Raw genomic sequence first — 17,086 nt, forward strand, 5'->3', positions numbered from 1 at the left:
GGTGTTCAAACTTTTTTTTGACAAGTTTGTGGTACTTGAATATTCACCAAGAGAAGCAGACCGCAAAGAATATCTCCATCTCACCCTCCTGATGCTTGTAATAAACAAAATGTACATTAAGTTAAAAAAATATGAATTCTGGCTAATAATTGTTAGTATATTGTAAAAATAATAAGATGTAAATTAATAATTATAAATATATATTTTTCCAATAAAAACGAAAATGAAAGTCTGAACTGAATGTTACAAAAACCAAAATTCTACTACACTCTCACTTCTTCGGGCTATGGATTCTTCAACTTCTCCTTCGACACTGTATCCTCCGGCGGTGCCGATGGAATTACACTCAAAGAACCGAGAGAAGCTCTTTAATTCATTTGGCGATCATCTCGCCCAGCTCGGTCGCCCGATAAATGGCTTTGTCTGTCTCCAGGTATCCATTTTCTATCTCAACTTGTTTATCTTATTCTGTGTATATATTCTGAATTCATGTTATAATCATTTGATTTGTGACGGGTTGTGATTTTAAAATTCTGCAGGGTGGTGAAGAGCAGACACGGCATTGCACCGATCATATCGAGCTATTTAGGTACTTCAATTGCGATCTTTAATAAGCAGATTTTCTATCTTATCATAATTTACATCCACGGATAATGATAGTGGAAAGCCAATATTATTAGCAAAGGGTGAAACTAATATATTGACTTGAAACACAAAAGGGGACGACTTTTCCCCGCTTGTTCACCATCCCCAGCTGCTATAAGTGTGTGTGCATTGAGGTGCATTTGAATGTAATGACTAATGGTGTATTGAATAGAGAATCTTTGTTGGAGTTCAAGTTTGTGGCAACTCAATGCATGAGAACTTTTTGTGGTTTGATGTATTATTTTTTAGCATCCAAGAAAATTTTTATGATTTGTGGCAGGCTTGGGTCAATAAGTTCCCAGCAAGTTCCTTTATAAGATTATATTTGATGATGATAAATAATATGGATAAGTCTGATTTCCACCGTCAGGAAAAAGTTGTACGTGCTCTTTGTACATGTGTGTCGCTTGAAACCTGATCTTTGTTGGACTTAGTTGGAAGCTGTTGGGCCAGAGGCCCTCTTTAAAGCCAACAAACTGTACAGAATAACAGTGCACTTTCAATGTAGTGCAGTAGTAGACATGAAATGAGATCATTTATGATTAAGTACTTACGTTTAAGGCTGATTGATGCTGAATCAATGTGGAATTCTGTGGGTCAATGTTGTATTCCAATCAAGATTGTATCATTCTAAAATCAGAGAATCACAAATAATCATTTGTTGAGGAATACATATAAAATTTGAATTGATTTATTAATTAATTTAATTGAATTATCACTTCCAAAGCGGTGTAGACACTCTCTGTTCTTTTTATAGAGATGAGATGTTCGATCATTGAATTTATTGTGAAAGTCATTTTTGTCACTGTGAAACGAATACTAATCGGTGGTTCATTGATTACCAGACAGGAAAGTTATTTTGCTTACTTGTTTGGAGTGGTGGAGCCTGGTTTCTATGGAGCTATTGTAAGTTCGTTATATACCTTTCAAATTTTAGTACGAGGGTTCTAATTTACTGTCACATGATTGTGAAACAGATAAAAATAAATAATTGAATGTCACCATTTTGATAAGCTCCAAACAAGTTTATTAACTTGATAATTTTTAGACAGTACCTTTTCCCTCTAATAAGTAATAACATCTGGATGAACATCTATGCATTTGATCTTGTCATTCTTGTTGAGAGATCATAAATGTACCTTATCTTACACGATGGAAACTTAAGGCTTTACGATTATCATTGTGATTAACTGTATTATCAGTAAGGTGCCATTTTTGCCGTTGCTTCGTGCATTACTATGTTGTATGTTCAAACATGAAATTAGCTGGAGCATGAAATTATCTGGAGTTCTCGTCTTTTCGAGTGACATTGCTAAATCTGTTGATGAGTTCTCACCTTCATCTCTTAAATATTGGAGTAGTTTGAAATGGGATATGTTCCTAGGGGATAGTTTTTATCTTTTTTGTTTGATGTCAATTGTAAATACATGCTTACTCGAAAAAAATGTAAATGCACACAATTAATTTTGATATATTTTCTAATTTATGAATAGTGTCCTTCGTATTTGTGGACAAGTTGTTAACTAAGATCAGCTGATTTCCCTTTTGTTATTTGAAGGATATGTCTAGTGGTGAATCAATATTGTTTGCTCCAAGATTACCTGCTGATTATTCAGTTTGGTTGGGAGAAATTAAGCCTTTGTCCTACTTCAAGGTGATTGTATTTTCTAAGTTAATAGATAAAATAACAGACAAAAGAATGTGTGCGCATTGCTTTTGAAATTTTTTCGTTTTCACTTTTCAGGATAAGTACATGGTTCACTTTGTACACTATACAGACGAGATTGCAAAAGTTTTGCAACAGAATCAGGGACCAGGAAAGCCCTTGCTGTATCTCCTCCACGGACTCAATACTGATAGCAACAACTTTTCCATACCGGCACACTTCGAGGTTTTTTGAGAGCAACCACCCCCCCCCCCCCAAACCAGTATTTTTTTGCTTCTGATTTCTGAGGGCTTTGACATTTCTGCATTCTGAAACATGAAATTATATATGATGACATTCTAAACAATGCATCTTGTGTTGATAAATTTATTTGCGTGTCTAAACTATGACTGTATCATCTCATGCATGTAAATAGACTTGTACTTATCAGCTTAAAATTATAATAGATGCATGCTTATGCTGGTAAACACAGAATGTTTTGACAGAGAACATGCCAAACACAAAATTGTGTGCTGAAAACATGTGAATATTTCTTCTAAGGATTTCCAGCCCTTTGATTGTAAACGACAGAGCTCAAACAAATGGACATCTTTGTCTCATGTAGTTTTGATACACTAACTGTTAACTTCTTTATTCCTTATTGATATTTTGGGTAATATTCACTCGCTATTTTAGCAGATATTGGTAACTGCTGACAATCTCAGAATAAACTTTCTATGTTTGATGGTGCTTATGTATAATATTAACCTCTAAAATTGAAGACAGAACTCCAGCTATAGGCTTGTAAAAATATAATCAACTTAAATGATGAACAACATTCAGTTCACCCTGAAGACCTACGCATGCCACAAGTGAGATGTATTTAATTTTCCACGTTCCTGTTTCCTAGCAACTGGAGTACTGAACCACTCAGTGAGATCATTAGTTAAGATTAAGAAGCAATATGAGCTTTTAAGACTTAAAAGGTAGCACTCCTCAATTTGACTTCCATGATTGTATTTATGTTGCCTATGCCGAATGACTTAAATCTATAAAATGAACAAAACATTACTCTGAACTTTTCTACCTGGGCTATTAATTGCTAGACTAGATAATTTTGTTCATAATCGTAGGATAATAGTTAGTTTTATGCAGCTGATTATAGGACAATAATCTTAGGATGAGAGAAACTGGTAAAAGAAATGTGATTGCTGCCTTTTTTAATCAATTAAATAAATATAACCACAATTAGAAGTTTCTAGTCCAAAATCAGAGTGTTTGTTGTCATTGTTACTGCATCTCATTTTTCTATCTTGGATTTTCATTTACGAATTGGTATCAAATGCTACATACGCTTACCAATGCTATCAATTAAAACATTGTGTTGCTGGAATTTATAATGAAGTCTCTGTACTATTTATGCTACATATTGCATCACCGTATTCAATTTTGGCTGTCGTGTATTTTTTTTCTAGACCAATTCTAAATTCTTAATGTCTAATTTTTCTTAAACAAGGTCTTTTTTTCCTCTAGAATGTGAGAATTCTCCTGGGTTAGCATGGTCATGTAATTTTGTTTGATTTTGATGCATTACTAATTTTTTCCGAGGAAACTGATTTTTGAATGTTTATTATTTCAGGGTATTGAAAACTTTAAAACAGATCTAAATACTTTGCATCCTATTTTGACTGAATGTCGCGTCTTAAAGACACAACAAGAGATTGCTCTAATCCAGTTCGCCAATGATATAAGCTCTGAAGCTCATGTTGAGGTTAACATTGTTTCTCTTTCTTCTGCATATTTTTAATTTTTTTTCCTGTTTTTGTGAGCTTTTAGTCCCAGACATGCTTTTTTTTCTTTTTTTTTTCCTGTTGGAGCAGATACTATGAGTATATTTTCATATGTTTTCTAAAATCTGACATCATATTCGATAATTATTTTTGTAGAAATGTTGTCGAATTTTTTCTGTCCTCTTGCTTTTCGTATATTGATGATTTTGGGTGAGCGAACCCTTCCTTTATAAAACAAAGATTCTTGAGGGTACAAGCAAAAATGAATGACTATTTCATCGAATTTCACATAAAATACACAATACTTTCATTTGGGGCAGGCTTGAAAAATACCTTGGTCCTTTAAGGTACGCTAAGATGAATACACTCATTCCATGACAAAGAAGCACCTTGGCATGTCTCTAGGCGTGAGGGCTTGGCTATGCCTTGAGCTTTGGTGCAGAACTTGTGAACATTTTATAACTAAGGTAAAGGAAAAAGTGAATCAAAATGTGGTTCCCTAGGAGTTAATGACAGAAGCATCATTGATGTGTAGTTAAGAAGGATTGTCCATCAAGTTGTTGTCAGGTGCGCCAAAAATTTTGGGAAATAGAATGCTTCATTTTACAATTGTACGAAGCAGAAAAAAGCTTGAGCCTTGGACTCTTGATTATCATCGAACATTTTGGGTTCGCAATTACCTAGTATTAATGATTTATCTGGTACTTATCTAGTTATCCTTAACGAACTGCCTAATATACAATATTGCCAGGGATGACTGCAATTGCAAAATGGGATTGTAAGTATTAAATGAGCTTGCAAAAGTAACTTTCTCCTATCTTGTGATAGATGTATTTTTTCTTGACAATACTTCTTGTTTTTCTTTCACTTGAAAATACTAGCGCAATAGATTAAGTTTTTATTACTCTTGATTTTTTTAAATGAATTTTGAGTAGGTTATGAAAAAAACAAAAGTGGGCATGAAAGAGTATCAGCTAGAAAGCTTGTTTCTTCATCACACTTACATGTATGGTGGCTGTAGACATTGTTCATACACATGTATATGTGCAACTGGAGACAATAGGTGAGTTTTATCGTATTTTACTATTTATGAATATCATGTTTCTTCTTTATTGCTGTAATTTTGGCATATGAGAAAGGAATAATGGATTATGAAGCAGTTCAATAAAAAAAAAAAACTAAACGAGCTTCAACTTTAGAAAGTGATGAAAATCACCATAATAGAAGATTTTATAATAAAAGTGCATTAACTCTATATAAGAATGGCGAAAGAGGAAACAAAAATATATTTGCTCCTTCTTGGTCTCTTTTCTTGAACAGAAAGGAAAGATTGACCTTTTGTAGGGCACTCTTGCATGACGGGGAAAATGGCAAAGTAGCTAACATGACTTTTTTTTGTCATGAACCTCCAATATTTTTTTTACTACATGACTGAAAACTTGAGCTCCTGTGCATGACGTATGTTGATAGTTGTATTGCTTGTATTTCAGTGCTATTCTCCACTATGGTCATGCAGCAGCTCCAAATGACAGGGTATGCTAAATAGTAGTCCTTGCAGTTCAAGTTTTATGTTTTAGCAAACTGTGTTTTTGTGTACCAGTACTATGACGCTTCTTGTTACTACTTATTCAATACAAGTTTTTTGACTTTCCCATAAACTTTTGATTGGGGTTGAAGTAGTTATATATAAAAAAAAGAAGCAAAACCAACACGTTGAGAGGGCACAGTCGCAAGTTAGGTGACCATAGGTTTCATTTCTCGTGTGACTCTGCATGCTACAAAGATATTAGCTGGTGAATAGACAAACCGACAGATTGTGAGTGCATCATCGATAATAATCTGCATCACTTGCTATTTAATCTATCTTTCTGTGTTTGGTTAATTGGGTGGGGCACCCAAAGCAAGGATCACATATGAAAGATCATTCACATCATGACCTATGTTGTTCTGTGTATTAAGGATGCTTTGTTTATGATAATTGATTTTTAGATATTACAGAGATAGATCACTTATGTGGAAAGGATTTAAATTAAGTTGAAGGTGGGAATTCACCGGAAAACACTATCAGAAAAACCTTTTAGCAATAGTTCCCAGTTGTTCCGTCCTCAGTCTTCCTTGTTTTCCTGAATGAGATATTTTGTCGATGAAAAGTATATTATTGTGTAGCGTGGACGTTGTGATGCTTCGACAATAATAAGATTTTAGTTTCATATGTTCAAATAATTTAAATGATAACACCGTAAGAAGATTGTGTAAACATTTTTTTTTTGTTTTATTCAAAAGAATGGAAACTTTTTTAAAAAAACCTTATGTAACATTGCCTTATTTTCTCTCTTAATTTTGAATACAACCGTCAGTTCGTTTCCCAGAAGTGATTTCTTGTATTTGGAGAGGAAAACTGGATTACCTTCAATACTGGAAATTTGAAGTATTTTAACTCGATGACTTTCATGCAGAATTTGGAAGATGGTGATATGGCACTGCTCGACATGGGAGCTGAATATAATTTTTATGGTTCTGATATTACTTGTTCCTTTCCGGTGAGCATGGACATATCTTTATATAATAGACGCATGCACGACTCAAGTTATGTGATTCTCTTGTGATTTATTTTCTAGTTCATGATCTTTCCCATGTTTTTTGTGGTGTGACTTCACATTTGAAAGAATCATTAAACGACTCATACATGAAGACATTAGGCTAAATAGTTAAAAAATAAAGTTAGAAACACTCTTGCCTGATGTGGCCTAGCACAGCTCTTGCTTTTTCCTTTCTAACAAGGTTATTGATTGATTGCCTCTTTTAAAAGCTTAAAATTAAGACCTGTATGTGAAAAATTCCTCTCGTAATTTGGCGGCTGTGAGGCTTAAACTTAAGACCACCTCTCCTGGCCTGTATATGACACCACTAAGGTTGGAGATCAGCATAAATTACAATGGACTAAATGCGTCTTCTGAAAACTACCTCTCTCAGTTGGTACATTAATTTCTATAAAAAAGGAAAACTTTATAAGAAACTATGCTTTTTTTAGTCAAGATACTCTAATTAGCTGCTTCTGTAGGACATCAAGAAGCTTATTTTGACATTCTTATTAATACACACCATCCTGTTGCCCAAAAGGTCACAATTTACTATATTGTTTACACTCAATAACTGCCATTTGTGAACAATTTGCTAGGGCATCCTTTTATTCTGTCTGGTTCAAGCAATACCTAACTAATTTGATACATCTTTATCTTTGCCTGCTAGAACAGTCAATTATTTATAATTAATTTTTGTGATTAATTTCAGTTTGTGACTATTTATATTCATGGAATGTTACTATACCTTTATATTGATTTGTAAATAGCACAAAGAGGTCGTAAATAATGTTTTTCTTTGTCTGTACACTTTGAACAATCAGTAGAGGTCTTGACCTGCCTATTTACAATGTGCCCTGACCTTGAAATATCAATAACTGTCTTTTGTTGTTAACTGTTTTGGTTTACAACCATGATAGTATCTTGTTGTCCGTTAGGTGCCAAATGAAAGTGTCTTTAGATTGTGGAGGTCATTGTTGTGAGTGTTTGGTCCTGTCTTATAACAACAACAAGAAATGTGATTGTGCATGCAGGTCAATGGAAAATTTACAGAGGATCAATCTCTAGTATATAACGTGAGTGTTCTGTTATTCATGTTGGAATCGCTAACTTATTGGATTTAATTCTTTGAGAGGCTCATCAACCACAGCAATTTGTAATGATTTCCATCTTTCCATTCTTGAGTAGTAAGCGCACGCTAGGATATCATTGCAGGAAGACAAGAACATTCTGAAAGTTCACATTGAATTTACTGTAATTATATGAAGTGACTTTCAAAATTCATATCCACTATCATATTACATTGAAGTAGCATAGCTGCCGTTGTTGAATCCAAAAAAAGGAATGTTCTCTATGAAAACTCGATCTATGAGGTTTCTAACCCTCTGGCATGGAAATTTTTAACTGAATCAGATTATCAATTCTTGGAGTTTAGTGGTTGCAAAAGTAGAAGGTATCATTTGCATCAAAGTTCAAGAGGTCTTTTAGGAGAAAATCTAGTAATCCTTTTCCTTGGAGACCAAAAAGCATGTTAATAAAACTAATGCCTTATAATATGTAATATATATTGCTTCTATATCATTTTGGTTTGCAGGCTGTCCTTTGTGCACATGATGCTGTCATCTCAAATATGCGGCCTGGAGTAAACTGGGTTGACATGCACAAGTAAATACCCACATTTGAATGCTGTAGAGATTTAGTGGCTATTGACGCAAAGTTTCTGGACGATTTATCTCAAATATAAGCTGTTTTGTATGGCTTAGTTCTGTTATTGCTGTATTTTCAAAGCATCTTGATGAGATGCATAATACTTTTGGTGAGCACATTATATCTTCATAGAAATTATAAACAAATCATCAATATAGATCACACAGAAACTAGTGAATCCAACCAATAATATATTTGCATAGATTCATTGATATTTTGTAAGGGACATGTAACTTTTGGAAAGTTGATTCTCCCATCCACCCAAACCTTCTTTCACTCCTGCACGGCGAAGTTGTGGTTATCATTTTATTAGGTTGATCTGATTAGAAACTGAGGTGAGCGTTGTTGCTTCTTCAATCTTGTGTGATATGTTTATAATATTATAAAAATATTTCTGTCATATTTGTCACAAAATTAAACCACTGTATTTACTGGTGCTTGCTCACAAAAAACACTATTGTCGTCAAACTAGATCATGAACCATTCCGAAATCTAACAACCATTAACCTCCAAAGTCCAACCCAGCTGTCAGCATCATCACCTTCTCCCTTTTCCAATTTCTACTACCACTATTACCTTTCTCCTTCCTAGTTTGCTTTACCTAATATCCCCCTCACGTCTCTTCTCCAAATTCACACCCTTTATTTTCTAGAAGCACATTCAGGTGCTTCAGTTTTGACCCACTAATCTGGCTGAGGGAATTTGGGGGTGGAGACTTAAAGAAAAACTAAGAGAATTGAGCAAAATTGTTTTGGTCCCTATTTCTGTCTTTTTTATAACAAGGACGATGAGGTAACAATCCAAGATAAAGGCACGTGCAAACTTAATGAGCGCTAGTTATAATATGAATATCTATAGGAAATAGTTTATAACAAATTTAACTTTTTCTCTCATTTGCAGATTGGCTGAAAGAACTATCCTGGAATCATTGAGGAATGGAGACCTCCTATATGGGTAATGCATTTCTTGATTATTTGCTTTCTTCTTATTGCCATTTGTACGAAATAAACACAGAACTAAACACTCATTCATGCTATGATTCTCTGATGGTTGAAGTGACATTGATGCTATGAATCATGAGCGTCTGGGTGCTATTTTCATGCCTCATGGCCTAGGGCACCTTTTGGGTATTGATACCCACGACCCTGGGGGTTACCTAAAGGTTAATGTGATTATTTTCTTGTGAGTTTTCTTTCCTTTCAATTTCAGTTAATTTTTATATTAATGATCTGGTTTTAGGGAGCTGAAAGACCAGAAGAACCTGGACTGAGGGCCTTGCGCACGAGTAGAGAACTTTTGGAGGGAATGGTACACATTTGAAATTGTATTTAGTTGAGCAAAATTTAATTTGAAAAAGTGATGGCTCTGTAAGTGTACTGCATTGACCAGTCAGTTTGATGTTAAAAATTTTCGTGTTTTCTGTCTTAAAAATCTGCACAGTGAAAATTATCTATTCTATTTCCATTTTACCTTTTCTTTTGCTATAATGTTAGACTTTGATGTTTCCATACTGTGAGAATTAGTTGTAATAACCCGTATGCCATCTTTTCTCAAACTAAAATTTCAATGTCTTTAAAATTCAATTATCTTTCAAAGAGATGTAATTTGCGTAATCTCTTTGTTGTTAAATTGTTGCAAACTGGACTCCAATGATCCTTTAATATCTGTATCATCTTTTGGTAGACTTATATGCTGCAAAATCTCTATCTATTCTTGATTTTCAATAACTATTACATGGAATTTTACACAGTCTCTGTGATGGGTCAACTGCAGGTGATAACTGTGGAACCTGGTTGTTATTTCATTAATGCCTTGTTACTTCCTGCAATGGAAAATCCAAAAACATCACAATATTTCAACCAGGAAAAGATCAGCAGATTTAGAGATTTTGGTGGGGTTCGAATTGAAAGTGATGTGGTATTTCCTTGACTTGCCTTTCTTTAGCAGAATCGGTATATTTTTTAATCTTATGTGTAACATTCTCACTATGGTGAATCTCAAATTTACTAATTTCATAAAGGGGCTGTGCTAGCTTGTACTGATTATATTGGCTTGGGTCGATCATGGTTTGGCTTCCTCTTGTTATTTTATTTTTATCTTGAAGTAGAGTTATAATCACTATATTAATGAATTGCTCGGCTGGTTTTACCATTTTTTTATCATCAAAATATCACAATTTTCTTCAAACCTTTTTAATATGACATCAGGTTCTGTGTATTGCTTTGAAATTTTGAACGTATTTTAAAATCTCAACTTCAGAATGTGAGATATTCAACTTGCATTTTTAACTCTCGCAACTTACCCAGCAAATACACATTGATATACATGCAAGTTAACACCATGTCTGCAAATGTGATTGCAAACAGAAGGAAGAAGATAGGGGTCAGCAGGGGTGTCATTTATGTATACTCATTCTCATGTGCTCTCTTTTGTACGTTTTCAGTATGTTACCTCAGATGGTTGTGTAAACATGACGAAAGTTCCACGTGAGATACAAGAAATTGAAGCTGTAATGGAAGGTGCCCCGTGGCCGATTAAAAAGATGAGCCTTCCTTCTTCAAATGGAAAATTTTAACCTTGAAATGCTTGGGTTGCTGAAGAGTAATTATTTCTTATCCATTGTTGTGTTGAAATCAATAGTTCCAATATTCATGGTTGGTTAAACAGACGCGATTATAGGACAAAATTAAGGTACTTGTTATGGTTAAATGAATGAATCTCTTTCTGTAGTAGTGTTCTTGCCTTTGGTGGTAGAAGTTTTTTTTTTTTTTTTCTTGGAAAATGGCTCAATGGGAGGAGCATAGACATGTCAAAATGGGTTGGTGGGACGGGCCACCCCGCCACCCGCTGCAACCCGTCATTAGGCCATTTTGGCGGGCCTCTAAATGGTCAACCCAGCCCAATCCTCCTTGGGCTGCGGGTTAGGCGGGCCGACCCGCTTATTTTTTTAAGAAAAAAATGCTAAATATATTTCAATCAAATAGTTTCATAAAATAATTAAAAACATTGAAATAAGAAATTAAGAAAGCATACAACATAATCTATAAAAAGTAAAGCGTTTAAAGCAAACATGAAGATTGAAACATGGAAGAGAACATAAAGTCGAGAAAAGAGACGGTTGTAAATTTTAAAAAATATTATGTCTTCAACAATACACATAATTAGCAAACCTCCGTCGGGTCCACAAAATTTCAATGCAACTCCGTCGAACTTCAAATGAAACCACTCTTGGGTTCACAAACAACTGCTATGCTTAAAAATTATTTTAAGATTCATGAATAAAATTTACATGAATTTCTTCTCTTTTGTTTTCTTTATGTACATCTGTAATTTTTTTTTAATTTCTTTATGTATATTTGTTGTAAGAGTAAATTATCAATAAATTTGTTCTAAGAGTAAATTATCGATATGTTTGTTCTAATACATAAAGGTGCATGAAACTTATTCTAATTTTTATATAAAACTTAAAACTTACAAAAATAAAATTTTATCCTAATTTGGCGGGCCCGCCAAAAGCCCGTCCCGTTTGGGCTCGACACGTCTTGGCCCACAACCCAAACGGGCTCAGCCCATGTGGCCCGTCTCCAAACGGGCTGTTATTTTATCAACCCAATCCATTCAATTTTTATAGCGGGGCGGGCCGATCCAACGAGCTTAACCCAATTTGATAAGTCTAGAGGAGCACTTGGCTATGCAAGAAGGGCGGATGGTTGATTTCACAAACCCACGGGAAAGTTGTCATCCCTACACAATCTGATAATTTTGCTTTAAAATAGTTAAGTTTTAACAAGCTTTTTGAATGCATTTAATGAACACAATCAAGTCCCATTTATCTTTTTGTACACAATAGTTAGTAACTAAATGATTGTTGTAAACTTCCTTTTCTTCCTTTCTCATAATCTTCATTCACTTCTTGTGTCACCCTTTTTTGCTCCGCAATCGTATGAAGCTTGAAACTCTAACCTGTTACATTAACTAGAAATGATTTGGCAAACATACTACGCGTATTAAAAAATAATTAATTAATTAGTCAAAAATATTTTGTTCACCAATTAAGAATTGGATTGATGATTTTTTCAATTGGATTGATTTTTTCTTTTATGTGAGTTAAGATATAAATGAAAAATTAGTAAATTAATGAATAATAATGGTTGTTCTTGTAATAAAAAAATTGACCATACCAACTTACAAATGTAGTTACTATAATAACCACATTTTTTTTGTGATTACTCGACAACCCGCAGTCTCAATTTTTCTGTGTTCATTGGGTAAACCTATATATTAACACAATAGTCTGTAAATCACGCTAGTCTTGTAAATCGTATCAGGCAAACATTGTATGACGTGCTCGTCCAAAAAGATGTTTGTAGGAAGAATCGAACTTCTAACCAACTTATGTTTGTATATAAATTTAGATAATTAATACCAATTTGAAAATTAAAAAAAATGTTCCAAATAATTATTTTCAAATAAAATTTCATTATATTATTTATTTTGTTAACTATAAGCAACATAATATTGGTTTTTGAGGATATATTATAAAAAATAGCACTAAAATTCAAAATTTTTAAAACACGTACCAATTCAATTGTCACAATTATATAAATTCTCACGTTAACACAATAACATGCAAACTATGTTAGTCGGATAAATCATATTAGACAAGTCATATGTGAAAAGATCGTCCGAGAATAAGTTGAAATGATAATCCAATTTCTTATTAATGGTCAATTACTCAACTATTTTACCAACTCATAAACAAAGAGAGACAATTTCACTATATTATCGGTAGGAACAATTATTATTCCCATCACATTCACATATATAACTTACAAAATAACGTATATAATAAATTCGATAATAAAAATACAAAATACTTTCGAATTTATTTTTGGTAAAGAAATCGGATTCTCCAGATAATTAATTCAAACCGAAAAAAGACCGAGATATTTCGATCCATTAAAAGTTAAGCCTCAGCCCTATATCTCCAGGCATAAAACCCTTTCAGCCGACCCAAAACCCTAGACATATTCCCCCAAAATCAAAACCTGAAAATTCCTAAAAAAGGGAAAATCATGGATGCTCCGAACAATTTGGATGTAAATGAAAGCCAGAACTCCGCCAATAAGCCCTCCAAAATCAGGTTCGAGTATGAAGAAGATGAAGACGAAACCCTTGAGGAAGTGGCAACGGAAAGCTCTTCCATGTGCGAGCCGGAAGAAATTTTCAATAGTGGCGATAATAAGACAAGCGCCGATTATTACTTCGATTCCTACTCCCATTTTGGTAAATTGTTATTCCTATTGCTGATATCTTTGGCGAAAATTATGAAGGCGAAACTAAGAAGTAGTTGTCTTTTTTGTTCTTCTGTTTGCAGGTATCCATGAAGTAAGTATGGAATTATGAATGTAAAGCTGCTGGGAGTAAAAGCTTTTGTTGCATTTCCAGCTGGACTAATTTGTTCTAGCTCTTATGAAATTAATAATATGGAGCATTTAGTGTTTTTGTTCAAGTTTTTTATAGGGGTTTTACATAGTTAGAGAATCCCCTATAGTCGTGAACAATTTCTTGCTTTCCAATTCTCCAAACTGTTTCATGATCGTGGTTCTTCATTGTTAGCTTGAACTCTCTTTTCCTTTTTGTTTTTGAAGGTTGGCAATATATGATGATGCTATACTAATGATCTCTAATTCTTTAAATTTCAACTGTCATGTTTTTCTCCGGTTCTAGAAGTTCATATTTTTCTTTCATATTTTTAGTTTTGACCCTAGGAGGATATCCTTTATTTTACTTCTGCATTTTTCCAAACGATCTTATCTCCAACTGTAAATTGCTAGTATTTGATCTAAAACTTTTCCTATCATTGCTTAAAACTATATTTCTGATTTGTTTTTAACTCTAATCCAAGTGAATTTTCTGATGCAGGAGATGTTGAAGGATGCTGTCAGAACTAAGACATACCAAAATGTTATTTACAAAAACCCATTTCTTTACAAGGATAAAGTTGTCCTCGATGTGGGTGCTGGGACAGGGATCCTCTCTCTCTTTTGTGCTAAAGCTGGGGCTAAGCATGTTTATGCGGTAATGAAGTATCTGTTCACTATCTCTTTGCATTGGATTCAGTTTCTTTTCTTTCGATTCGGTATCCATTATGTATTTCATGATGATTTTGACTTGGTTGACCAAATTTAAAAAGAGAAAAGTTTATTTATTCACAATTTCACACAAATTCTCTCATTGTCATAGCATGAAATTTACCTGCTTTATCTTTTTACAGCTAGCGTTCCAAGTTATTCTATCCTGTGTCCATCCTTAAACGAGAAAGGAAAAGAGATGCTAATCTTTGAAATGCTTTACCTTTTAGAATTTTTTTCTATTACATTAATATGTTTATATAAATTCATTTTATTAGCATATTAGAACTCTTTCATTTTAGTGTGAATTTAGCTTTTTTTTGGTGATCATTGTCACCATATTTTCTTGCGTTCAGCTTTTTTAGGGATACTATTTCATTTGTATACCATGTTTTGCTGAAGTATTTACAGCACCTATTTGCTATTCTTGCTTGGATTTTTGAAATTGGTTAGTATATACAATTACTTTGTTGAAATCAAAGTTTCTCATTTTTTTTACCATATGTGATCAAATGCTTCAAGAGTTTTATGGTTTTAATTTTGAAGGAAGATGTCAGATATAGCTATTGCTTTATCATATGTATTTCTGGTGCTATGCCTGCTATCTTGATGTGACTTTTCTCGTGGTGTGGCATGTTTCTAATTCCCTCTGGTTTCAGTTTTACCTTTTCAATTTGAATATTTCTTTACCTTTCCTTTGTATTTCAGATTGAATGCTCCAGCATGGCCGATATGGCTAAAGAAATTGTAAAACAAAATGGATTTTCAGATGGTAATACTCTTTCTGGTTTGAAGTTTCTAAACTATGTGTCATATCTTCATTTTACATCACAGTTTGATTGGTCTGATGGATTTCATTGTCCTACTTTTACTTTCAGTGATAACAGTTATTCAGGGAAAGGTTGAAGAAATTGAGCTTCCAGTTGCTCAAGTTGATGTAATTATTTCTGAGTGGATGGGATATTTTTTGGTCTATGAAAACATGCTAAACACTGTCCTCTATGCTCGTGACAAGTGGCTTGTAAGTCGTTTAAGTTGTTTCCCACTCTAGCAATTACTTCTGGGGATATGTATGTAGGCATTCATTTCCTAGTTGCATGTCAGCAGCTCAAAACTAGGATAATCTTGAATTTGATCATTTATATAATATAGCAATTATTTGGGGATTACTTGAGCCATTCAGGTCCCAGGAGGACTTGTATTACCAGATAAAGCCTCCCTTTATTTGACCGCAATTGAAGATGCTGATTACAAGGATGAAAAAATTGAATGTGAGCCTAACCACCTCTGGTATTGATTGTTCTAAATGAATATCATGTTACAGAGTCTCCTTTGCACCTATGTGCTAGTTAAACTGAATTTCTGTTGTGGGTGTCAATGTTAGTGTAAAACAATTTTGTGCTATGACTTTATGCTTTAATATTCATTCATTAGCATTTTACGCTATCGTAGTTTGGAAAAATGTATACGGATTCGACATGAGTTGTATAAGGAAGCAAGCCATATGGGAACCCCTTGTCGATACAGTAGATCAGAACCAGATTGTGACAAACTGCCAATTACTCAAGGTTGGATGCTTCTAGTTTCCCTCTTGAATATCATGCAGCTTGTGCATCAATTTATGCCATAAACCAGCTCTTTCTCCTATTCATGCAGACAATGGACATTTCCAAGATGTCTGCTGGGGATGCTGCATTCACTGCCCCTTTTAAGCTCGTCGCAGAACGCGATGACTACATTCATGCTCTTGTGGCGTATTTCGATGTTTCTTTCACAAAGTGCCACAAATTGATGGGCTTTTCTACAGGTATACAATTTTTTTAGCGATTAGATTACGGTATCATGAAGATCTCTAGTACATAAATGCATGAATAAATTGGTACTTAATCTCAACATTTTTGGGTGCCGTAGTAGTTTTCATCGATTGTTGTTGATCTCATTCATCTTTTATGTTGTGGGAGACTAGTTTCCCTTTTAGGATCTCAGATGAGATTGGATTGTTATATATCTAAATACTAGCTTTAGCCACAATATTTGTGCATAAGCAGTAAAATTGATGACAAGAACAACCTTCAAACGCCAAGCTTTGTTGAGTTTTTCTGCTTAGATCATGACTGAACCCCTCTGCAGGACCAAAGTCACGTGCCACTCACTGGAAACAAACCGTCCTCTATCTGGAAGACAACCTGACTATTTGCCAAGGGGAGGCAGTCACGGGGATACTTACTGTTACACCCAACAAGAAAAACCCACGCGACGTGGATATCACCTTAAAATATTCACTAAATGGTCGACATTGCCAGGCCTCTAGAACTCAATACTACCGAATGCGCTGAGTTTATGGTGCTTTCATATGGTGTCGGATTTTTCTTGGCTAGATGTAGCCAAAAGCTGCTGTCATCGCTCATAGAGCTGGCTTACCACCTCCTGAAAGGTGGCACTTTTTTCATTTTTGTTATTCACATTCCTGATATATAATCCCTATATCAGTATCTTTTATTGCAGCTGAAATGTTTGTCAGCGCTTGACTTAGCTGTGTAAGGCATATTTTTGCTTCGGAAATGAATTCGACTTGGTTCAACTGTA

At 34.2% G+C, this 17,086-nt stretch overlaps 2 protein-coding genes across 2 annotated transcripts; both read left to right on the forward strand.

Annotated features, from left to right (window-relative positions):
- The first annotated feature begins 223 nt into the window (after positions 1 to 223).
- On the forward strand, positions 224 to 11,098 carry LOC142505470 (uncharacterized). The gene is made up of 16 exons (XM_075618452.1): positions 224 to 433; positions 540 to 589; positions 1,491 to 1,551; positions 2,204 to 2,299; positions 2,390 to 2,536; positions 3,930 to 4,061; positions 5,016 to 5,143; positions 5,571 to 5,613; positions 6,537 to 6,620; positions 7,694 to 7,735; positions 8,254 to 8,324; positions 9,267 to 9,320; positions 9,423 to 9,528; positions 9,606 to 9,674; positions 10,140 to 10,283; positions 10,810 to 11,098. The coding sequence occupies exons 1-16, from the start codon at positions 287 to 289 to the stop codon at positions 10,939 to 10,941; spliced, it is 1,506 nt and encodes a 501-aa protein (XP_075474567.1). The 5' UTR covers positions 224 to 286; the 3' UTR covers positions 10,942 to 11,098.
- Positions 11,099 to 13,343: 2,245 nt separating this feature from the next.
- LOC142504844 (protein arginine N-methyltransferase 1.1) lies at positions 13,344 to 17,081 on the forward strand. Its single transcript, XM_075617690.1, has 9 exons — positions 13,344 to 13,652; positions 13,744 to 13,754; positions 14,292 to 14,447; positions 15,209 to 15,272; positions 15,379 to 15,521; positions 15,684 to 15,771; positions 15,953 to 16,068; positions 16,157 to 16,307; positions 16,631 to 17,081. Exons 1-9 carry the CDS (start codon positions 13,442 to 13,444, stop codon positions 16,834 to 16,836), a joined length of 1,146 nt encoding a protein of 381 aa, XP_075473805.1. The 5' UTR covers positions 13,344 to 13,441; the 3' UTR covers positions 16,837 to 17,081.
- Positions 17,082 to 17,086: the final 5 nt, after the last annotated feature.

This window comes from Primulina tabacum, chromosome 10 (genome assembly GCF_025594145.1).
Source record: "Primulina tabacum isolate GXHZ01 chromosome 10, ASM2559414v2, whole genome shotgun sequence".
In the NCBI taxonomy this organism is placed as follows: domain Eukaryota; kingdom Viridiplantae; phylum Streptophyta; class Magnoliopsida; order Lamiales; family Gesneriaceae; genus Primulina; species Primulina tabacum.